This window comes from Agelaius tricolor, unplaced genomic scaffold (genome assembly GCF_023055355.1).
Source record: "Agelaius tricolor isolate 1412-34295 unplaced genomic scaffold, bAgeTri1.0.p SCAF_11, whole genome shotgun sequence".
Classification (NCBI taxonomy): Eukaryota; Metazoa; Chordata; class Aves; order Passeriformes; family Icteridae; genus Agelaius; species Agelaius tricolor.
In genome coordinates, this window is record NW_027269271.1 from 6,829,647 (window position 1) to 6,855,052 (window position 25,406).

Consider the following 25,406-nt stretch of genomic DNA (forward strand, 5'->3'; position numbering starts at 1 on the left):
AAACTCCAGCCCCGGTGTCCCAGGCACTGCCAGGCACCCAGCAAAAGCCAGGGTGTTGATTAGCAGAGGTCTGGGTGCCAGCAAACACCCTGAACTGCTGGGCAATGCTTCTGCCAGCAGCAGGGAGTGACAGTGACTCCTCTCCCTGTATGGATGCTATTTCCAGGGACAGTGAACACACAGCTGTCCCTGTCCCACATCTCCTCAGAGGAAGGAATTGAGTTTGTGACTGGCCTGTCCATCCTTGTACCAGCTGATGGCAGCAGCAGGAATGGCATGGGCTTCACACTCCAGGGTCAGGCTGTGGTTCACTTTGATCTTCACCTCCTTGGGGGACAGCCCTGTCCCTGAGACATCCCCTTTGGCAATGGTGGGTGGAACTGCGCACAGACAAAGGCAGAGAGGAGACAGACTGTCATGGTTTACTGGCTGCTGCAGCATTTCAACATTAACTAAGATGATAACCTACTGGAAAGTGCATTCCCCCAATAAACTGTGGGCCTCCTGCCCACAGTCAAATGCCAAATTATTACTTATATATATATATGTATTTTCAGCTATTTTTAGTACAGTTATTATGTACAAAAATATATAAAACTGTGTTCAACACTTTTAAACATGCAGGTTTTTAAGCATGCAAACCTGACTACAGCCCTACCTAACTACAGCACTTCATTATTACGTGCCTGGCTTCAATTCTATAAAGTTCAGGGTATTGTAGTCATTAAAGAGCATTTTAATGGAAACTAATATTCCCAGAAACATGTTTGATCACAAGTCTGCACTCAGGGTAACTAGTCAAAACTCAGCATTTCCACTGAAATCCCAGTGTTGCAAAATCCTTGTTTCTTTCTGAATCAGAAGGAAAATAGAATGTTTCAAAATTCTTCAGCTGCCCCCCAGCTTGGTCTCATAATATTTTTGAAATTATGTAAAATGCTTTCAGAGAATCTTCTACTCTTCTTTTCCACTGGGAATTTTTAAAATTTCCCCTAATACTTACAGTATCCTAATAACAACTGACAGTTGCAATGGCATTTGGGGGTGGAGGGCATTACATTCCCACATAGACATGCATTAGTAATAAACTCATTTGTCACCTTCTCATTATTCCAAATCCAGAGGGGCCTTATTAAGGACTTGGTGCAATTAAATAACAGTATGGGTACTGTAAGGGAGCAAACCAATTCCAAATAAGACTGGGAAATTTTAAAAAAAGGTAAAAATCACACTTGATTGAGCCCATAATGAAGCATTTGAGCATTAAAATTGAGTAGGTAGAGATTCTCAAAGGAAAATGAGCTGACAGAAAGATTTGAACAGGAAAACTTTTGTGCATATGGGATCTTATGGAAGGATATAAAAATAGTATCCTTCTGTTTTGCCTTCCTCAATAAAGTGTCCCATTAGATATTAGAGGCCCTCTCCTGTTTTTCTAAAATGGTTTCTGTGCTCAGGAGATTCTCTGCTCTCATCTCTCATTGTGCTGCACTCATTTGACCAGAAAATCAGCACCAAAAGAAGCATTTCAGAGGAAACTGGAGTTCAGTGTTTCTTAGATGTCCTCCCCTGAGGGACATAAAGGCTTTTAGCACAACTGTAGCATTGCAAAGTATGCAACAATCAACTTTTCTGGTGTCTTTCCTCCAGCAATGCCAGAGCTAATACAGATGTCTGCTCAGCAAAGCCATTAATAGGAAATCTTGTATTCACCAGGACAGATAACACTGCAATGGGGAAAATGGAAGAATGCAAAACTAGAATTTCAAAAACTGAAAGCATTGCCATACTGTAGACTTTCACTTCATAGTGCCTCAGTGTCTCCCCAGCCTCGTTTGTGGCGATGCAGGTGTATCTTCCAGCGCTGTCCTGCTGGGCATTCAGGATCTGCAGGGTCCGCCCACCTGCCAAAGACACAACCTTGAATGGCACTCACACCACACTCTTGCTTCCCAGTTATTTAAATACTTCCTGCAGCATATTTCCAACCCTTTGGTCCAAAATCTGCCCTTTGGAGAGCAGAAAACCTGACTGCTTACTATGCTTACTACCATGTGTAACAAATGAGTGCATGATTCATGGCAGTGCCGTGGATCACAACTCCTGTTGAATATGGATTCTTGAGAAATTTGTTAACAAATTCCATCAAGAAATTTGTGCAGGGAATTTCTCGAAGATATTTAACCAAGACTCATTCTTTCTCTGAACACTTGCAGTTAACAAGGTAATCTACTCATACAACTACAGTACTCCAGTGTTCCCTCTGAAGCTTGTTCCCATTTTCCACCTCCACAGATACTAGGGAGAAATTATTCTACTAACTAAAAATGGCAAACTACTAATGATCTAGAAAAATCCCACCTTATTCTCTTTATTAATTTTTATCTCTCTCCATCTAATTTCCACATTTAATTGCAAGTCATTTATATACATCATTAACTCATATGAATTTTCCCATCATTTTGCTTGATGGTACAAAATGATAAATACATAATAAAACACAAATAAACAATCAGTTAATGTGAAGCACTTAAAAATATTGGAATAGGGAGTGCTAGAGAAGTACAAAGAATCCCAGAATGGTTTGGGCTGGAAGGAACTTAAGGCCCATTCATGGGTAGGGACACCTTCCACTGTCCCAGGTTGCTCCAAGCCCTGTCCAGCCTGGCCTTGGACACCTCCAGGGATGGGACAGCCACAACTTCTCTGGGCAACCTGTGCCAGTGCATTGCACTTAACAGAAATATATCCTTTGATTTTTTTAAAAGAAGTCTGTAACAGAAAAACATGCAATAAAATAATCAGGCGTTATTTCTCAATAGGAACCGAGTTTACCTGGCAGAATGCGGATGTTTCTGCTGGACTCTAAGGGATTCCCATCTTTCAGCCAGGTGATGGTGGCTGGGGGGTAGGAATAAGCTTCACAGACCAGTGAGGTGGGGCTGTTGAGGATAACGGTGATATCCTCTGCATTCCCTTGGCTGTCTGCTCCCACAATGCTTGGAGCCACTGGGAACAACAAAATCAGTAACCACAGGGAGGAAAGCCCCTCTCTGAAAAGCCTATTTTCTGGTCCTTGCTTAGTCCAGAAATCTGGCTGCAGCCTCAGCTAGCTGGGGGGCAGTCCTACAAGAAGCACCAAAACCCAGACCCAGATAACACTCAGCTGGTTTTATGTTTTGTCCTGAAGTCAGCAGTGATCCCAAACCAGTGGAATTCACTCCCACTCGTGCCTTTGTCAAGCACAGCTCCCCAGGAAGCCAGCCACCACTCCTTGAGCAGAGCTGCTGCTTGATGATCCTGGAAGGAGGGATGAGCCTAGGAACAAGGCTGTGGAAAACAAACTCACCATTGTTTGCACTTCGTTGTGCAATAATCCTCATGGAAAAAAAAAAAAAAAATAAGGAGTGCAGATGGTTTCAGCTTTTCTGAAGAGATCACAATCTGAAATGCTCTTCAGATGCTCCTTGCTTGAATCACAACAAACCAAAGTGCTGTCCTGCCCATTCCATAGGGAGTATACCCTGTGAAGGTTCCCTGTGTTCCAGCTCTGTTGTCTAAAGCACAGCACTGGCGTTTCTATTAAACCACTACCACCTATCAATTACTAAGATGTAAAATCCTAATCACAGACAGGCAACCTTTTGCACTGCTGCCAAAAAAGCCCTATAGGATTCCAACAGGACTCTTTCTGAGCTGCCTGTTCCTGTGGCAGAGGCAGCCCAGCTGCTCACCAAGCACGTTGAGGCTGTAGGTTTTGCTCCTGTCCCCAGCAGAGTTGGATGCCACGCAGGTGTAGCGCCCCATGTCCAGGAGCTGCGCCTCGGAGATGTGCAGGGATCGCCCGCTGGACACGATCCTGGGATCTCCAGCCTCAGCCAGAGCCTGCCCATCCTTCAGCCACGTGACCTGTGGCACAGGGTTCCCTTGATGGAGTTGGGAAAATGGCAAACATGAGCTGTGCATAACCTCTAGGATATACCAAGATTTCTGAGAAACAGGAAAAAACAGTTTCAGGTGTCCTTTTCATGTATATTCAAGGAGGGAAGTTTTGGAAAATGCATTCTGAAGTCTCTGAACCTCCTGAATGCATACACCTCCTCTGAAATTCCATAGGCCTTTGGAGAAGAAATATCATAGCAACATCCCTCTGGCTTCATCTCATCCAACCTTTACAAGCAGTGCTTAGTCCTGCTCTAAGCACCACAGTTAAATCTGAGATTTAAAAATCCTGCTGAGCTGAAATCCCCTTAAAAACAGGCTGTGCAGCACCAGTAGTGATCTGACCATGGCTTTGATGAGCAAAGGGAAATCATAACCTGCTCTTTTACCTGTCACCTCACACGTCAGGGTAACTCCATGCTTCTCCTTCACTTTCACATCTTCCAGAGCATTTTCCCCCACAATCCCTGGAGGCACTGCAACAGGCAAGGACACAACATCAGCATGGATTCCTTGCAACACTGAAATACAACAGGCTGCTTGATGCTGCTGCTAGGAGGGATGAGTCCAGGAACACAAGACTAGGAGAACAAATTCACCACTGTTTGTGTTTGGTTACACAGTAACTGCCATAAAAAACCAAGAGCAATACAACAGATTCTGAACAAGTGGATGCTGTGCTACAGCTGATCAGTGTTCTCTGCAAATACAGCTAATTCCATATGGGAATGAACCATTACATTGGTCTAAAGGCACCTGGCTGTGGTACAAATTACATTTCTCTAGGGAAGTAGAAGATAAAATCCTTAAAATACATATCACCCCCCCCCCCCCCCCCCCCCCAAACAGCCAACCCAAGGCAAGGAAACTCCTACTGTATGGCTGATGTGGCTGACATGTTTCCAAATTATCCTGGTCAACTTGTGCTTTTGGATGTGGAGGGAAGATTATGAGCATGTTGGGGAGTAGCTGTGCTGGTTAAAAGTTGTGATCAATTATTTCTTTCAAGGTAGAGGCATTTGTAGATCAGGCCAAAAGAAATTGGCACTACAAGTTGAAGCAGGCATGGAGTGTAACAGGCTGGAAAGGAGACCTGTAGTTATTAGAAAGGTGCTCCATCTCCAGGAGATATAGGACATTTTGTAACAAAAGAATCAGAGTAAGGAGCCTGATTTATATTTTAATAATCCTGCAAAATGCAAACTTTCAGCCTAGATAGAAGACCTAAGAAGAAAGGAATTAAAATATATTTAATATATTTAACAGCTTGTTTGTGTTCTAGCTCACTGCTGGAAACAAACAAAAGTAAGAATCATGGAAATATGCAGAATTCATTGTCAACAGAGACAAGAATGTTACACCAGATTTCTGAGAACTAATGAAGGGTTAAAACTTGAGTGAAGGAAACAGATGGGGGAAAACAAAACTTAATATCATAAAGTTCAGGACTTAAGTCAGGCCAAAAGTTACTACTATTCATAAACAAAGACAGCAACTCATTGCTTTGACTCCAAAAGAATACAGTAAGTCGTCAACACATCTTAATTTCAAAAATATGGCAAAGCCACACCAAACCTTTTTCAAATATATAAATATTGTGCTTATTACACCAAGTTCTGCCTGCAGACTGCTGCGCCTCCTACAATAACCCAGAAAAACCCTGGCATGTCTGTGTACAGTTCCCACTGACAGCAACTGGTGAGGATTCTGTGCCACTGTCAGGACCCATTCCAGTAACTTTCCTCTAGAAAGACAAAGAAATTATTGGGGGGAGGGAAGAGAAGACTGAACAATGGAATTTTCCACTTGAAATCAGCTTCACTGAGCATTTTTCTTCAAGGAAAACAAAGCCTATGCAATAGAGATTCCCAGAACCCTCGAGAACACCCTGCTACTAAAACCCTCCAAAGAAAACAGTGAGACAATGAATGCTTTCCAGTGTTTATCCATCTCTTCCATTCTACCACACTTACACTTCCATGAGCTCATCAAATAAACATGAACTGACTTGAATAGGAGTTATCATTTACCAGCTGAATATGCCCAAATCAGCTGGAGGCAAAGGAAGATGAGGGTGCTCAGCACTCAGAGAAAGGAAACTAAGAACAAAATTCTACACAGAAATCCTAAAAGAAAACTTCCACTGTGCCAGGCCTGACAGTTATTGATAAAAATAACAGTTACTAAAACAAAAAGTAGTGTTTTCTGGGGAAAACACCGATTTGCAAAACTAAGCAATGTGATAGAATAATACATTAATGGTTCCAAATAGCATCTAAAGAGCCTGCTGGAGAACTCCTGGTCTAAGTACATCAGCAGGATCACCCCCTACCACATTGGTTTATATCCTCTGTCATAGTAAATGCTCTGCTGACTAAAGGTTTCCACTGTACTGGAGTTGGGATTGCTGACCCTGGAGAAGACTCTGAGGAGACTCTGGAGACCCTTCTAGGACATCAATGGGCTCCAGGAGAGCTGGAGAGGGACTTTGGACAAGGATCTGGAGGGACAGGATAAGGGGGAATGGTCTCCTACAGCCAGAGGGCAGGGTCAGATGGGATATTGGGAAGGAATTTTTCCCTTTGAGGGTGGGGAGGTTGTGGCACAGATTGCCATCCCTGAAAGTACCCAAGGCCAGGCTGGACAGGGCTTGGAGCAAGCTGGGATAGTGGTGCTCATGGGGAGGAGGTGGGGGAAGTTTAGAATGAGACGTGCTTTAAGGAAGTCCCTTCCAATCTAAACCCTTCTAGGTTTCTATGATTCTATGTAGAAGAAGCTTCTCTTTACAGCCCAATTTTCAGTCTGTGGTAACAAATTCACTTTTTTCCCCCTAAGGATGTGTGTTTCGGCGTAATATTTTTTTAAAATACCAGCAATGTGTACAGAATGCCCTCCCCCTTAGTGTATAAACCCCTCTCTTGTGCTGCCCCAAACCCTAGCAGGTACTCACCCAGGACAGAGAGGTGGAAGTCCTTCCTGGCCTCTCCTGCAGCATTGGTCACCACACAGGTGTAATGTCCCTCATCTGCCACACCCACAGGGCTGAGCCGCAGTGTCCGGCCCCCTGAGACAGCCAAAACAGCATCAGAGTCCTGCTCTGCCACCCAGCACCATCCCAGGCTGGGCAGGGCACACACACCCTGCTCTGCCACCCAGCACCATCCCAGGCTGGACAGGGCACACACACCCTGCCCTGCCACCCAGCACCATCCCAGGCTGGACAGGGCACACACACCCTGCCCTGCCACCCAGCACCATCCCAGGCTGGACAGGGCACACACACCCTGCCCTGCCACCCAGCACCATCCCAGGCTGGACAGGGCACACACACCCTGCCCTGCCACCCAGCACCATCCCAGGCTGGACAGGGCGCACACACCCTGCTTCACTGCATGGGATTCATGGAATGGCACTTAGGACATGGCAGGAACACTCTGCTTGTAACACACACTGCTGGGCAGGAAATTGGGACAGCACAGAGTGCTTCAGACAGCAGGGTTTTCACTGAGAAGGGTGCTTTGCTGTATTGAGATTCTAGATGAATATTCATGAAAATTAATAATGTCTCATCAGTGCTTTTTATGTGTGTATACACAAAAATAAGCTTAACTCTATAAGTACCTTGTTATATAAACACCCTTAAGGTATTTTCATTGATAAGGAATAAAATTCCACCTCTCCCTTCCAGCATTTGCATTAATTGTACCATCAATAATAAGAGTAACAGCTGATAATAGCACTGGTTTACATACAATGGTTTGAAAGAACAGATTCTTCTTGACTCTGTAGTAGTCAAGTCACCTCTGCACAGACACGTTCATTTAAAAGGAAGATTTGCAAGTATGTTTGACCAAGGATGAGGAATCTCCCTGCTTTGCCATCACAGAGTAACTCCTCTTTTCTTGCTTTTTGGCAGAGGAACAGTAGAACAGACATTAGGGAGCATTTCAGTGTGAAGCCAAAGGCAGCAGCCAGCCTGCAGCTTTTCCCAGTTTCTGGTTAGCAGCATTCCCTAACCCACACCACACCAGCCCTGCCTGTGGCTATCACAGTTGAGACACAGCCCAGAAAGTGATGACCCTGGTCATGCACTTGGAGGAACAAACTGCTGAGCTGGTTACTGGATGTGCCTCTGCCCAAGGAATCCTGCCCTGCCAGAGGGAGCATTGGGACACTGAGGGAGGCTCAGGTCTGCCAGCCTCGTGTCTCCCTGATCCCTTCTCCCATCCAGCCCTGCACAAGGCCAAAGCAGAGGCAGAAACCTGCCTGCAGGACATTGACTGTGACCTTCCCTGGTATCACACACCAAGCCCTCCAGTGCTGAGGCAGGACAGATTTTCTACATTTGGCTAAACAAAAGCTCTTCTCCTTCCTAAAGCCCATGTGCAGGGCCAGGAGCTGGACTGGTGGTCCTTGTGGGTCCCTTCCAGATCAGGATATTCTGTGATTCCATGATCTGAATTAACTGACTAAAAGCTGCCAGCAGTGTGTCCACACACTGAAATTATCCACAATGCCAAGTATGTTTTCAGTCAACAGAACCAAAATCTTGCTTTGGCAAAGTATTTAAATCCAAAATTAGAGGAGGATTTTTGTTGTTGTTGTTGTTTTTTACAGCTTTACAAGCAGAAATAAAGCTCCAAGTGCCATGCTGGCTACAGTTCACTACCACAACATGTATCTTTCTGAAGCACAAAGTCTGGAGGAAAACAAAGCCCTGAGCCCTGGCGTGTTTCCCCTCCCACACAGCCAACATCCAGAGACAATAAACATCTTTTTGTCTCTCCCTTCCTGACTCTTGATCCGGGAGGTGAGATTAGTGTGGGTGTAGAAAGCAACAGACAGGACAGAAACAATCAAGCCCAGAAGATGTTATTTTTGTTGATGGCAACTTGAAACAGAAGGGAATGGAGAGCACTCCCAGAGCCAGGTTCATACTGGGAAATAATCAGACACCCACTCCTTTTTCCATACACCATATGCAAAAATGGGAAAGCATAGGACAGGACTATCTGTAACATTAAAAGCTGCACTCATTAAAATATCCTGAAGCTGATCAGCTTCAAATGCAGTCTTATCTGAGCTCTTAAACATCTTCCAGCTCTTTACCTGTCTGATAGTTTTCTTAGGTTCATGATGCAGGCTTTGCATGGTGGCTATCATAAAACTTCATAACAAGTTATTGTCATGAGATTTCTACTTGCCAGTGGCAAATCCAAGGTCAAAGAAACAACACAGCCAGAAATGCTTTTACATGCACTCATTTCTGAGGCTCTCTTTCGTTTCATACACAGACCCCTAGAAATTAGAGATGTGCTTTGGTTTTTGTCATTTGTTCTTTCAAAGATTTTTCCTCTTTAAATGATAAAACAATTGTGAAGAGGAAGAGGTGGCAAAAAATAAATAGGAGAGATAATGAAGAGTATTTCTGGGCATGACAAAGTGAGATGTTGCCATGTGCCCTCCAACTTCTGTACCTGAGAGGATTTGCACTGAGCTGTTCAAGGTGATGGGCAACCCATTCTTGAGCCACGTGATTGCTGGCAATGGGATTCCTGAGGCTTCACAAACCAGGGAGATGGGATTCTTCTCCACAGTGCTGATGTTTTCAGGCAGCTGCAGGTAACCACCAATACTTGGGGGAACTACAGCAAAGAGTAAAGAAAAGCCATACTTCAGAGCAAATACAAATTTATTTTGCTCACAAAAAATTGTGTCACCCACATATTAGTTTACTGAGGGTGAGTAGCAGGGTGGTCTTGGTTAAACCTTAATTTCTCTCTCCAACAACAGAGTATTTCCCACCATGACATTCACCCCAGTATAATGTAAAATTGTACCATATCCTGGTTATCTTGGGAGATGAAGCAACTTGTGGTAGATTGATATTAACAGAAAGAGGGCTACAATTTTAAAATATTCAGGAGTTATAAACCAGCATTTGGGCTTTTCCTAACGGTGCAACTAGAGCTGCATCCCCTGCAGCAGATGCAGGAGGTGCACTGAGCTGCCCACCATTGCTCGGCCACCCAGTGGCCAATCTCCACATGTCCCAGGTGCCCCCACTCACCGTGCACGCTGAGGTCGTATTTCCTGTCGGCCAGGCCGGCGGCGTTGGTGGCCACGCAGACGTAGCGGCCGGTGTCGGACACCCGGGCGCGCTGCAGCCGCAGGACACGGCCCCCGGCCAGCACTGCCACCTCCCTGCCACTGGCCAGCGCCCGCCCGTCCTTCAGCCACATCACTGCTGGCTCAGGAATGCCCTGAGCCTCACACTCCAGGGATATTTCGCTTCCCTGGGTGACAACAACCTCTGATGGGTGGGGACCACTGTTGGATATAGTTGGTCGAGCTAGGGAAGAACAAGGGACGCAGTCAGTGTAGGAGTCAACTGGGAGCTGCCCTTCAGAACCTTCACCTGCTGCTGAGCCAATTTTCCAGAGCAGCAGGGTCAGTAAAAGGCAAATCAGCTCCTTTCCCCCTCTCCCACATCATAAAGTAAAAATGTTTTTTTTTAAATGTTAACTTACGGGCAATTTTTAAAATACAAATGAGAAAAAATTAAATTAAAAAAGACTGTCCCCACACTATCAATCCCTACAGATTTTGGAAAATTTTCTTCTCTGTAGGTTTGTTTAAAAATACGTCCTTTTATTCCCAACAAAAATATAGTACAGTCTAAGGGAATTAAGAGAAATCTAAGTTCATTCAGTTGTCATCACTACTGCAGCTTGGGGACAACACTAAAGGGGTTACATCAGTGGATTGTGCACTTTCAACAGGGATGTGCAATATCTTGGTCAAGCTACAGGTCCAAATTGCCAAAATTTTAATGACATAACACTCTCCTTGAACTACCTCTAAATAGTCCTACAGCCAGCACTCCACCTCTGGAGACCGGGCAGCTCAACATCACACTCCCCTAACATTACTGCACAACTGGTAAATTGTGATCAGAGTTTTCCTGGCACTTACTGTACACTTGCAGGCTGTACTCCTTGGTGGCACTCCCAGCCACGTTTGAAGCAATACAGGTGTAAGATGCAGCATCAGATCTGTCAGCAACTGCAACCTGGAGCTGTCTGCCCCCAGACAGCACCCGCACCCTTCCCGATGACTCTGGCACCACAGGAGAGCCTGCAAGACACTTTCTGTCACATAAAACCACACAAGCAGCCAGGAGCAAATGAAAGTCATGTGGTGTGAAGTCCACTGGCTCATTCAAAAGGACTGAGTTGCACATTTGCCCATTTTAGAAGTACTCTGTCAGAGTTTTTCCAGAGAGCAGGAACTTGGCACAAGCAGATCCTGAGGACTTTTTGTATTAACCACTGATTTCATGGCATACCCTGAGCTAAAGCACACTGACTCTCCCTCACATCCATGCAGTTTGGAACGCCACTGAGCAGAAAGCTCAGCACTTGCAGTAAAAGGTGACTCATTTTTCAGTGTATAATTGTCTCACCCAGAAATATATATAGAAATATATAGTTTAGGTTTCACACTATCTATGTGCTGTGTGTCACAGGCTTCTTCTCAGGAAATCAGTAGCAGAAATGTGACAGCAAACTCCCACTGCATTCTTTGAGCAGATTCTTCAGTCTTGGGAGACCTCAGGTTGTCCATTTTCATCTTTCCAAACTGCAGGGAGACTTCCTGACAGAAGGAATGCACCTGCCATGGATACTTCTAAGAAGCTTAATCTTCATTTCCCTCTTGTGCATTTACAGTCCTCTCTACAAAGTGCACCAAATGTCAAACATGCTGAAAAATATACTCTTCCTTTCTAACTGCTTTTCTAGACTTTCTAGCAGGTTTAAGTCTCCTTCCTGCCATTAAGTGTACACACATTAGCCTTGCAGTGCATTTACATGTCATACAAGGCCTTTCTAGCTTCCAAGAGACAGGGTTTAAAAAGAACTTCCTGTTCTCTGAAAATGTTATGCATTGGAAAAAGCGTTCTGTAATTAAAAACTGCTCTTTCCATGAGCCAAAATTAATTAAAACAAGTACATACCATATTGAATTGTTCTGCTTAGAAAAACACAAATATAAGTAAGATTGATTAATAACACAAGAATTACCACACTGGAAAAGTAAATTATCTTATTTTGTCCTGTATTCTCTCTCCAGCAATGCTAAAGGAAGGTGCTGAAAATAGCTGGCTTTGTCTGCCAACTCCTAAAGAGGTGTTTGGCAATGTAACTTTGACCCCTAAAGCACGAGGTGTGCAGACTACTCTTGAACAAGATGGGAGGAGAGAAAGGGTTTGGTGAATCCCCAAAGCAATGACTACAACTACACCTATCTTCACCACTTGGCAGGATGCCATGGCTGTAGATTTAAAACCAGCTCAGAGAATTTGTGTTATGCAGTGGATCACAGGGCAGAAACTCAACTTCACACCAAGGGACTCCCAGTGACCCTGGCCCTGACATCTGGGATCCACAAACAAGTCTTACAATCCCAGAATGGGACTGGAAGGGACCGTAAGGATCATCTCGTTCCAACTCTCTGCTATGGGCCCAGACACCTTCCACTTGCTCAGAAGACAGCTACCCTGGTCTGTGGGGCACTGTGCTGCTGTCCTGCTGCACCCATGGTAAATAAGCATTTTAAGTACTCCACAGTTCATTTTTGTCAGCTGAGCAATCTCAGCACTGCATTTCTCTTACACCTTTAGAAACACCTAATCCAAGCAGAGGTGAGATAGAGAGAAGGGAATAATCTGCTCCTGGAGCCCACATTATTTAATGCCAGGATTATGCAGATATATCTGCACATCTGAACTCCTCAGAACACACCATCCAAAATCTACACAAGATGAAAAGCAAACCCAGCAGGTCAGAGTTATCCCATCTGCTTTATAAAACAGGCAATTGGCAGTTACCCACCATTCTTTTTCCAGGTAAGACTGGGTGGTGGGATGCCACTGGACTCACAGATCAGGCTAATCAAGCTCCCTTCAGTGACTGTCAGCTGAGAGCTGTCATCTGAGCCAGAAATACTTGGTGACACTGCAAAGAAAAGCCAAATAAGTGCAGTCTTTGAAACAACATATTATCAGCCAGCAGTAAACCTCAAATGACCTCCATGCAAATCTCTCCCATTCAGCTCTGCAGCAATGCAAGGATTGTCTCCTCAATGCTAACCAGGCCCTGGGTAGGGAAAAATACACTTGGGAATGACTGCATCCATCCTTCTGGGCTCTAAGGGCTGCTGCGTGCACAGGCTTTAATTTGGGCTGCCTTTAATGGACTTCACTGAACAAAGCTGGTTTGGGGAACTTTGTCAAGTGACTCCAACTCTAAGAGCCTGCCTCATTCATGGCCTCAGCTAATAAACCCACAGAGATCATCATCATCATTGACTTTTAAAATTCATCCTACATTTTTCCTTTGAATGTTTCCTACATCAGCATGCTGGCTGCCACATCCAAAGCTATGGATCCCATCCCTCTGATCACCCTCCTGCAACAAAAGGATCACTTTGCTTTACAGCTCTGTGACTCTAAACCAGCTGCAGACAAAAGGGACCAATGTTTTACTCTGATTCTCAAAGTCTTAAAAAACTTTGGTTCAATTGCTAGGGAAGGGCTAATTGCCTCTCAGGAATCAGGGAATCATTTTCATCCAATGAAAACAGAGTAGGTAGAGACCAAGAAAAAGCAGAGGAGAATGTAGGTTGAACTTGGCAAATAGAACCTCCCAGGTGAGCAACTTATGCAGTACTTTTTTAATGCATGTGACAATAGCCAGCTTCTCCTTCTGACACCTCCAGCTCTCCAGCAGCAACCAGATGTGTGGGGTTTGAAACAACGAGGGCCTTATGGTACTGTCTGCTTTACCCTTTATTTGTCCTGCTTCCAGCCAGGACAAGCCTGTGCTGTTCTCTTCATTTAACTCATAGGCTGGCTCCTGGATCCACACTTAGTTCTCACAAATCCTCAGAAGGATACATTTCCTGGATTTAAAATCTCAAAATATAGCAAGGAGGACTTTGGATGCTGGGGCATAAATGAAAGCTATAATTCAAAACAATTACCCACAGATGGCTTTCACAGACAGCCTGTGGTTTCCATCAAGCTTATCCCATCAAAGCTGCTAACTAGCAAAGAATTATCCCTCCATTCAAATCCTACTGGAATGGTCCTACTGCACAAAGGAACAAATCTAAATCCCTCCAGCAAAGGTCCTGTGTAAAAGTCTGGGAGAGAGAGAGGAGAGCAGAGGCTGACCTGCACAGTAAATGGTATTTACTTCAGCATGGGAAAATGGCATGGTACTACAACACCCACTTCTAACTTAAATGCCATGAATGGGTCTTTTAATAATGACAGACTTGAAATCTGAACTGAAAAATGTCATTTTAGTGTTACAAACCCTCGTCTGTAACTCTAGTCTTGTGACTCCAAAGCAGTTGGAGTTTGAACATGAGAAGAAAATGATGGTACAGAAGACCCCCTCAAAAGCAATTACTAAAATAATGTTCTAAGCCACATTCATCACAGAGCCATAGAAAAAAATATTAAAGCTGGTTTTATGATTCAGCACTAATAAGTTTGTAAGGCAGCTTTTATTTATCTGAATTTCCAATGCTTCAGCATTTCACTAAGTGGAAAGTTGGTATGTTACTTTAAATGGCATTAAAGCTACGGATCCAAACCCAGGTATTTATCATAGAATCACGATCACAGAATGGTGTGGGCTGGAAGGGACCTTAAAGATCATCTTGTTTCAAGTCCCTGCCATGAAAAGGGATTCCACTCACTAGTTATAGTTCTCACTACTCACATTCCTGCAAGCTCAACAAAGGCCTGCAGAGTAACTGGTGTTAATTTAGAACTAAATTAAAGCAATTTGAAAAATGTGTGCACTGTCTTGGGCCCATTCAACTACAGCAAATACAACAATATATCCTGTACGAGCCTCAGCAACTGAGTGTTGATGAACTACAGAAGATTTCAGTGTCTCACATCATAATTCAGCTCTGAGCCTCATTCCCCTTTCTGGAACAAGCTTAATAAATCTTACCCCAAATATTGACATTATAGTTCTTCTCAGTTTTCCCAGCAACATTTGTCGCTTCACAAGTGTAGCGTCCAGTGTCCTGCACTTGAGCTCCTTCAATCTGGGGACAAAAGCAAAACCTGGGTTTCTTCTTCCCACATAATTATTCATTAAATGTGCAGGGAGAGGGGGCTCAGGTTTCAATTTTATTTTTACATATGTGTCCATAATATTAATAAAAGAACATGAATTCAGCAAGCTCTGTACCCAGACAGCTGGGGTACATCTCTGCCATCCCTCCCTCCTCACACACTACTCTGTTGTCCCACCTCCATGGAGGGTGCAGCTTCCCAGGGTGAGCCCCAGCCTGCCCTGCCTGCCCAGCTTACCTTCAGCAGGCTGCCATCTGCAGAGATGCTCAGGCCTGGCTTCTCCAGCAAGGGCCGCCCGTCCCTGAGCCAGGCAAGGCGGGGCGGGGGCACGGCGCTGCCCTGGCACCGCAGCTCCAGGGCCTGCCCCAGCAGCACTGACACGTTCTGCTCCTCGCCCACGATGTCAGGAGGGACTGCACCAACACAATCACACACTTGGTTACCTTGGAAAAGCCCTCTGAGACCATCCAGGCTAACCACTCCCCAGCACTGTCCCCAGAGGCAACATCCACAGGTCTTAAATCCCTCCAGGGATGGCAACTCCACCCCTGCCCTGGGCAGATGTGCCAGTGCCTGACCATCCCTCCTGTGAAGAATTTTTCCTAATATCCAATCTGAACCTCCCCTGGCATGACCTGAGGCTCTTTTGTCCTATTGTTCAAACCAAGGGACCTTTGGGCACTGAAGATTTCACAGAGCAAATATAATGTGGAGTTAAGGGACTTTACTGCACAAAGATAAAATGACACTTACACCTTCAGTTACACACAACTTCAGTCTCCTTTTTACCACAAAACCCACAAGAATAATTTTTGTTACTTACACAATATGTTCCACACAAAATACACACTAGTGAGGTATCAGCTACAGAGGAATCATAAGGAGAAGCAAAGATTAGCAAAAAAAAACCCCTTTAAATGTAGCTAGAAAGGAAAATCCCCAGTATATACAAATGGGGGAATGCATTCCTGCAAGAAAGAAAAAGAGCTGCTGAGTGAAAAAGGTCATGAGATAACAATCAGCCCCAGAAGCTGAAAATGTCTTAAGCTGCTCCAGACAGTGCCAAGAAGGATACTTAGCTTTAAGAAAAACTCTGACCTACAGATAAGTTGTCCAGAGATGGCCAAATACAGCTGACTGAATAAGTCATATAAAGAATTCATGATCGGCAAGCAAGTCAATAGGTTAATGACTTAATCAACAAATAATAATAATCTACAATTAGCTCATGTATCAGGTTTTTTTGGTAGATCCATTTTTTTTGGATCTATCAATTAATGCCGCTGTTGGCACTGAGCGCTATATTTACGTTTGTCCTGCAGTTCAGTGATAACCTCATTATTACACTATTATTTCCAAATCAGACATTAGAAAAATCCCCTTTTGAAAGCAAAGTTTTCTTTGTAGAAATAAAAAACACCAGAACACTGGACACTTCAACTGAAACCCATTAGCTGTTCTTGAACAGTGCCAGAATTTAAGAAAACACATTTTCCCCCCTATTTTTTAATTCTGTGTTTCCACAAGCAGAAAAACAAAAGTAACTGAGAAGGCAATTAAGAACTAAACCTTGAACACAGCAAATCAGAAATTTTCCACAGGCAAAGTGTTCATGGCGGGAGTCAAAAAGAACACAGACAAAATACTGCCCCCAAGAAGTTGGCCAGGACCATATATAAGAACCTTTATTGTCACATTTCCTTTGTCCTTTAGTTTTGGGATCCATGACCCCAGACACTGAGAGTCTGAGTGCACAGAACTTTGGGGTGAGAAGGGAGGCAGTGGGACCATCTGTGAGAACAAGCACAGTAGGTTAATCACACATGGGAGAGCAGAATGTGTCCCAAAGTGGCACTCAGGGGACAGCAAGACAGCTCTTGAGGTGGCCTGAAAGACCAGGAACAATCAAGCTTGGTGTTTCATGCCCAGGAAGTACAGAGCAGAGCTGCTGATTTCACAGTTTGGAAATAATTTAGGGAAAAGCCTGGTCCCTGTGGATAAGAAATATAGTAAGTGAAAAAAAATCTGTTTATCTTTTTATCTTTCTAGATCTCACAAAGGTCCAGATTCTTTATGAGTATTGTGGAACTGAGACTTGGAAGCTGATCCATTCCTGCAGAAGGCAAATTTATTTCCAAAGACTTTTCAACCATTTACTTTTCCTCTCAGCTCAATGAGTTGAAATGTGCTCAAAAGGAAACTGAGTTTATGACACAGACACTAAAGCACTTATTTCTGAAGGAAATTTCTGAAGGAAATCTGAAGGGGTTTAAAATTAATCTAATTATGCTCATAGTAACTGTAAGTAACTGAACTTGTTCCAATTCCTGGCTCAGTGCACATTTCCAACCAACCCAGCTCCAACTCTACTCCAAATAATTTTCCTCCTGTGGCTTCTTAATTAGATTGCCCTTATGAGGCAAGTCTGAAGAGCAATATTACTTTTTGGTGACAGCCTCACTCAAGCTGGTCCTGCAGCTGAGCTCAACCCTGGCCAGCTCCTAATACAACATTAATTTTAAACATACACAACTCCTAACTCTTTTCATTTCCTCCAGCTAAAATGGACAGAGGTTCCAGAAAATAAAAGAGGAATAATAAATATACCTATGTCACATTACACAGACATACACACCTGTCCTCAAAGTCCAAAGGAGACCCTGATATTCCTTGCTCTAGACATGAAATCTTTTGGCCTATATTAACTTTGGCTCACTTGCCAGAGCAGAGTCCTGGGTTTCTAACTGTCCCTTCCAGATGCAAAAGTCACCAGGACTTCAGTCAGGGGTACCCTAACCAAGGGAGACAATTCTGAAAGCCAAACTCAGGAGCAAATAACTTGGCCAGCTGCCCCTTCTTAGAACTCATCCAAACTCCTAACTTTTCTTGCAAGGTTTTCCACAGGGGATTGCCATAATGCTGCAGACTGGCAGAGTCCACTGACCTTCTGAAAGCAGAAGCAAAACCCCAAAGGTGCTTCAATTCCAAATGCCTCTCTACACATCTGGAACTGTAACATTTCTAAAACAAATGTCAGATTATTGTTCATCCTCATTTTGCTGCTGGACAAATCCTCTGAGATGTCCAAGGGAACTCAAAACCTGCTACAGTCACACTCCCTGGCATCCCTGCTGGCACAGCATCCAAGGGCTCTGAGAACACAACATGGGTGACCTTAGGGACCCTTCCAGTGCCTGAGGAGGCTCCAAGAGAACTGGAGAGAGACTCTGGACAAGGGCCTGGAGGGACAGGACAATTAGGAGTGCCTTCCAGAGGGCAGGGTTAGATGGGATTTTGGGAAGAATCCTTCCCTGTGAGGGTGGGGAGGCCCTGGCACAGGGTGCCCAGAGAAGCTGTGGCTTCCCCTGTATCCCTGGAAATATCCAAGACCAGAGTGGATGGTGCTTGGAGCAAGCTGGGATAGTGGGAGGTGTCCCTACCCATGGCAGGGGTGGGACTGGATGGGCTTTAAGCTCCCTTCTAACCCAAACCATTCTATGAATATGAAAAGGCATCTGATGCAAGTTACAATAAATACAGGATGAAATTCATACAAGTTACAAGAAAGCACAGAATCACAGAATATCCTGAGTTGGAAGAGACCCACAGGGTTCACCAAAATCCTCCATAGGACAGTCCCAATAATGCCAGCAGGCATCTGAGAGCATTGCCCAAATCAGAAGGGAGGAGGAATTTACACAAGTTCAGGCAAAAAAAATGAAATCAGAATTAACTCACTGACAATCTGGAAAACTGACTAACTGAAAAAACACTTCTTTCCTGCTCCTTGAAGGAGACAGAGCTGACTGGCTGGACTCAATACAGTGTCACTATTTAGCACTAGAAGAGTCCCCTCCATTTAGGCAGGCAGAGCAAGGCTTGAGAGTGGCTTGGGAACTGCAGAGCTGGATGGGGAAATCCCACTACTTCCTTCTGATGCAATAAACACAACAGAGCACTGGGTCCAAGAATATCTCTCACCTGGCAGACCTATCTGGTTTACACAAACACGTGTTTTCTTTCATCATTTGTAAAGGAGCTTTTATGCATTAGACCTGTAAATTCACTGCTGTAACTTCAATGTAGTTTATAAATTCAATGTAGTAACATTTCTTCAAGGATATGCAGAAGGACACACCTACCCACTTTAGTAAATGGAGGTGGATGTGCATATATACATTTTAACTTCCATACACAAACCACTCCTCCTCACTTGGCCTTCCATTACAGGTTTAGACTATTTTTACTCAGTGCTGCTCAGGGTCTGGGCCCACAGTGTTACATTAACGCTTGAAGAAAAGCTCTCAGAGCCAAAAGGAAGACGTTTGTCACTCACCATACACGCGGAGGTCGATGTCCCTCTGGCTCTCCCCCGCAGCGTTGACTGCCACACACGTGTATGTCCCTGTGTCACTGAGCTGGGCACTGGGCAGTGCCAGCACCCGGCCCCCCGACAGGACCTGCAACGGGAGCACAGCACCTTCAGGCACACCCCAGTGCCAAACACAGGTGGGGGAACTCCTAGGCCTCCTTTCAAAATGGAACACTTGTTTTGCCACTGCTTCCCACCATCTCCCTGCACTCCAGTGTTCTCCTCCAATCCAGACTTGAAAAGCAGAACTCCAACTTCATGCCAGTCCCCAAGGAATTCCTGGCATTGTCAAGACATTGCAGGATCTGGACACCCCTCCCTCCCACCAGCTTCAAACATGCTGTCACACCTTTTATCTGTGCCCTGAGCTGGTCCCACAGAACACAAATTCTCCCTCTTCCCTTTCAGATTATAAAATCAACTTCCAAAAACCAACCACAGCCTCTCATTTTACCTCTGAAATATCTCCTTATATCAGAGGCTGGTTTTCTTTTCTGAATTACTGCTGTATGTAATGAGCTTTCCAGATCTCTACACCAGAGAAATTTGGTCTAGTTTCCTCTTCTGCCCATAAGTGGAAAATTTGTTGATGCCAATTTTCTCAGTATGACATCAGCTATATGACATTTATTTCAATGTATCTCTATCTTCCACTTCACACAGTAAGTGGAGCTAAACTCACACAAACAACCCAGAGCAAAAGGCCTTATATTATTATTCCAAATCCTCCATCTCATTCTCTTCCATTAAACTGCCCTGACTTAAAAGCCTCCTCCCACAAGAGGGAACACCATAGAGAGCAGGATCTGTCCCTGGTACCTGGAGGCCGTTGCTGACGCTGGACACAGGGCTCCCATCCTTCAGCCATGTCAGGATAGGGGCAGGGATGCCTCTGGCTTCACACTCCAGTCTCACTGCATTATTGACCACTACTGTCACCATGTCACTGCTGCCAGAGATGGATGGGGGGACTGAAAAAAACATACACAGAAAAAAGGGCTGTAACAGCTACATAAGAGTACTAATCACAACAACATTAAATAGGCTGCATAGTTTTGGATGTTATTTCTCTTTTCTCATGTTATTCTTGCTGAACTCTTGTAATGTCTTTGCTCTGTGCCAGATCCTGTTCTTCCCTAGCATGAGCAGGCAGATAACTGCAGCGAAACTACTGTGAGCAAGGTATGTAGGACTGGGCCCACAGCCCAGAGGACAGCTGTGAAACCCAGGAACCACACCATAAAGCCAGAAAATATTCCCTCAAACTCTTCTACTATTCCATTTAGACCTTGTGAAAGACTTTAGGAGTGGTGGGATTAAAGAAAGGAGTTTACCATATAAACCACATAAAGCAAATCCATACACAGAGCGATAAATTGGCCTGGCAGAGCATATGGAAACGTTTATCAGATTAGACTGGAAAACATCTGCCGCTCTGATGACACAAAACATTGCAATGGAACATCTAAAGCACTTACTCTAGGCACACAGTCTAGCAAATGTTGTAGGGCTCTGGTAGAAAGGGAGACAAGAATCATTAAAAAAGGAAGATGTTTCATGCACTAGGAGAATCAAAACTATTCTGTTTGCGCCTATCATTAATAACTTAGCGATAAAGTTTAAAAGTCAGTATCAGATAAAAACTTAATGCTTAAAGTCACTCCTGCAAAGAAATGAGAATGGTGTGAGCTACTCATACCTATAGCCCTGTGTGAGGAGAGAAAACATTTAAAATTCTGCACTGAAAATAAGATTCATTAATGAATTTAGCAACTTCTAAGAACCTGTAACTCAGGCTGTGGCTGCCCCACTATGGTTGTGTCCAAGGCCAGGCTGGACAGGGCTTGGAGCAACCTGGGCTAGTGGGAGGTGTCTCTGCCTACAGCAGGGGCTGGCACTGGATGGGCTGAAAGGTCCCTTTCAACCCAAACCACCCTGGAATTCTGCAATCATGTGATGAGTGACACCAAGTCTGTTAAGCAGACTGGAAAAGGAGGAAAGCAAAGGTGGAGCTTGCATGTATTCTTCCTAAGTGTCACAATACAGGGCAAGAGGAAGCAGCCTCAAGTTGTGCTGGGGGTAGGGAGGTTAATTTGGATATTAGCACAAGTTTCTTCATGGATAGGGTAGGCAGCAACTGGCACAGCTGCCTGGGGCAGTGGTGGGGTCCCCATCCCTGGTGGGGTTTAAAAGCCATGTGGATATAGCACTTGGGGACACGGATCAGTGGTGGCCTTGGCAGCACTGGGCAATGCTCAGTGCTCACTGGGACTCAAGGCTCTCAGAAGTGTTCCCCGAGCCCCAGGAGTGGCATCTCCCTGGTTGTGCACTCACCATGAACCTGGAGGCTGTAGAGCAGCTCGGCCGTGCCCGCGGCGTTGGCAGCCAGGCACCTGTAGAGGCCGGAGTCGGCCACCTGCGCGCCCTCGATGCGCAGCACCTGTCCCCGGTCACCCAGAGCGCGCCCGTCCTTGGACCACGACACGGCTGCGGGGGAGAGCGGGGACAAATCACTGACAGCCCCAAAACATGTGGCACCACACAGCTGTCACGCTGGCCACCTCAGCTTTCATGCACACGCCAACGTTTAACAGTCAATGGCAGCGTTAGGCGTGCTTAAGAATAATAAAATGGAACAAATAAGATTTGCTGACTATGCCCCACAATTTAACAGCAAATCTGACACCATCATCCACACCCCCCATATATTTATGGAAAACTGTTGTGAAATTGAGAAATTATCATACAAAGCAAATTACAGGAAATTTACCTATTTTATACTAAGGTAAAGAGCAGCTGTTTAAAACCACACAAAAATATGAAGTTGTCCCTGCCCGTGGCAGAGGGATGGAAGGAGATGAGCTTTCAGGTCCCTTCCAACCCAAACCATTCAGGGATACTATTAATATCCCTATATATTATAGATATATATAATAGGGTATACATAGAGGATCCATCCAGGGATTCTATAACACATATCAATTTTTTTTTCCTTTTACTTTAAATTAGCACTACATTAAACTGAACTACCTGGACAAAGAATCAAAACATAAGCAACCAAATCAAAGTGAAACTGGCAGATCAAAAATCTGAAAATAAAGAGCAGAAAACTTGGTGTTACTGCAGAAGAAAATTTTATAGGAAGTTGACAACCAAGAAAATCTGCAGATTTTGCATCTCAGCCAAAAGATGGCACCATCCATCAGGAGAATGGGTCATTGAGACTTTGGGGGCACCACTTCACTACTCAGATGAAATTAGCGCTCATGGAAGGATTATCAATAATACACAAAGGGGTTTTGGGGAAAGACTCACACCCACCAAGTGCTCTGGCCTGACTGACAGATAAGACTTGCACACAGCTTCTCTCTTTTCCAGTGGGATGCTGTGCTCTGACTTTCCTGACTCATGTTATATCTTGACAATAGGATGTGCCATTGCATCACACCAGGGGTGATCAAACTGTTCTTACTGCATAAATTACCTGAAATCCATCGTTTTAGTTGTTGATAACTAAAATAACTGAAAATTTGGAGGATAAAGGAGAAAAAATTTAAAAGGAGCGTAAAATAGACATAAAATTCTTATGCTTTTATAACATTTTACTTCCTCAATATTTTAACTTCTTTAATGTAAGAATAAATTATTCTACAAACTAATACTTTGCTGTGAATTAATTCTTAAAAAGGCAGAAAAGGAGAAGCTGGATGCACATCTGAAATGTAATAACACCTTTCATCTGAAAACGTTGCTATAATCAGCATGAGAATAATTTGCTATATTAGATATAAGCTCTTATTAACAATTCCCCCTGTTTTGCCCTACATTAATTAATACAGCAAGTTGCTCTCATAATAATACGTCTTTTTATATCTTGCCAGGTAAAGAAGTCCTAGACATGAGCACACTTGACAGGCACACTCAATCCACAAAGTATTTCAGGTCTGCCTTACACTAACAAATACTGAACTGACAGGAGATGAAAGTGGATGTGTTTAAGGCTCATTCAGTAGAAATCAAATAGTGCTCTTGCCTGTGGACAGGGCATCACAAGGGAATAGATTATCCTTGTGATGTGTTTTCACTCATTTATCAGTGGGGATCACTGAATTCCTCAATCTTCCCTCCATGTCAGCCCATACATTGACATTTCCCATCACACAGTTTTTAGCTGGTTTAAAATCACACAATTAGCTCCACATTCAGTGTATCCATTACTTTCCAAAGACACATGAAAGTGAAACCCCTGACGAGATGTTCCCTGAGGTGCACATGGATACCTGGCAGAGGGTTCCCAGATGCTCTGCATTCAAGATGGATTGGATTGTTCACCACCACTGTTTCATTTAATATTTTTCCTGCATCTTCCAAACTGGGTGGTTCTGGGAAGAGACAAAAGCAGCAGGTTTCCATTAATTCAGCCACCCAGCTAGCAGAGCATATGATCACAAAGTCATCTACCGTGGAGAAACTTTGGGCAATGAGTTGCACAAGCTTCAGCTGCTGGGTGACCCAGGAATTTCTCCAGAAATTTCATCTCTGAAATGGGAATACTCTCTAATTATATAATCTCATTAGTGGTAAGAGGAATAAAACATTATTTTTACTAATTTTAATTTTTTTTCCAGGAAAAATGGAACTTAAAGATTTTCAAGTAATGGGTACACAACACAGAACAGCAATTCTTTCTCGTGGCAAGCTCCTCTCACTTCAGCTGGTGATAGTAAACTGAGTAGTGTAGACAGCTTTTACCTTCCTGAAGTTCCAAAATCTGAAACATGACAGAAACACCAGATAGTAACAGTTTGAACATGAAGACTGAGAGCAAAGGAGAGCTTTATGAGCATGGGATTGACACTGAAGTTAGTTGTGATGCAATTATCACAGTCTGAATGTGGCTCCTCTTTCTAAGTCCCACCCACAGAGACTCTGCAACCTCTCCTCGCTCCAATTTAACGCCTTCCAGTTACTGGCTTGGTTTAGCAATAAAAGTCAGCGTAGCCATACTCTGTGAAAATATTGCCACAGTCTATTCCTGCACCTCCTGAGGATTTCCCACCCCTCCTTTGAGGACTGGGTCACATCAGCAATGCACAACACTTCGTGACCGCTTCTAAGCCAAATATATGTAAATCATGGTGAGAGCATTTAATAAATTCACAGCTTCTCAAGTTTCCCTGATTCTTCTTCTATTGTTTTTAGCTGCAAAAGAAAATTCTCTTAAACAAGGTGAAAAATCCCCGCACAAGAAAATGTTCGTTTCTCAGAAAAGTTATTCCTGTAAAAATTTCCCATTTCCCAGGGTCACAGGGAATACCAATATCCACAAAAACCTTGGATGAAATTAGTAATGACAGCGGTGGTATATCACACATTGATTCAGAAACACAGAGTGCCCTTCTGAGGGGTGGGTTAGTAGGAATGTGTTTGACTTTTTGGGATACCTCTGAGCAGCAGAGGTACCTGGAAAGACATTCATTCATTTCTGTATCCTTTACAGGAGAGAGGCCAAACTCCACAAAAGCCAGTTTTTGCCCTCACTCCTTACTAATGGAGTGGGACAGAGAGAGAACTGAGAGGTGGACGTGCAGAGCCAGGAGAAAAGCCAGAGCAAGGTGAGCCCAGGTGCAAGAGCCGCGTGGACAGCCCCGTTTGGGCGCGTTACCGTGCACGTGGAGCCGGGTGTGCTGCTGGGCCTCCCCCGCAGCGTTGGTGGCCACGCAGGTGTAGCGGGCGGCATCTCCGGGCAGGGCCTTGCCAAGCTGCAGGACACGGCCCGAGGCCTCCAGCTGTTCCCAAACACAGAGAGGAGCTGTGTGACACCCCTGCCCCCAGCACAGCCGCTCGGGGTGAGCGGACACGGCCAGGCTCATCCCCTCCCAACCATGGAACATGGATTGCTTGGTCAGAGATTTCCCTGGGACAGCAGCA

General features: G+C 44.4%; 1 protein-coding gene across 1 annotated transcript in view; it reads right to left on the bottom strand.

Annotated features, from left to right (window-relative positions):
• HMCN1 (hemicentin 1) overlaps nt 1–25,406 on the bottom strand; it is a 161,370-nt gene that overhangs the window by 46,924 nt on the left and 89,040 nt on the right. The window contains exons 36-52 of the mRNA XM_071435950.1: nt 25,141–25,264; nt 23,756–23,857; nt 21,810–21,962; nt 20,295–20,446; nt 19,440–19,563; nt 15,341–15,516; nt 14,976–15,072; nt 12,837–12,959; nt 10,918–11,079; nt 10,013–10,294; nt 9,420–9,587; nt 6,893–7,006; nt 4,332–4,418; nt 3,735–3,926; nt 2,836–3,009; nt 1,791–1,904; nt 235–380 (exon numbers count right to left, since the gene is read on the bottom strand). Coding sequence (XP_071292051.1) covers nt 235–380; nt 1,791–1,904; nt 2,836–3,009; nt 3,735–3,926; nt 4,332–4,418; nt 6,893–7,006; nt 9,420–9,587; nt 10,013–10,294; nt 10,918–11,079; nt 12,837–12,959; nt 14,976–15,072; nt 15,341–15,516; nt 19,440–19,563; nt 20,295–20,446; nt 21,810–21,962; nt 23,756–23,857; nt 25,141–25,264 — 2,490 coding nt within the window. The remainder of the gene's footprint in view (nt 1–234; nt 381–1,790; nt 1,905–2,835; nt 3,010–3,734; nt 3,927–4,331; nt 4,419–6,892; nt 7,007–9,419; nt 9,588–10,012; nt 10,295–10,917; nt 11,080–12,836; nt 12,960–14,975; nt 15,073–15,340; nt 15,517–19,439; nt 19,564–20,294; nt 20,447–21,809; nt 21,963–23,755; nt 23,858–25,140; nt 25,265–25,406) is intronic.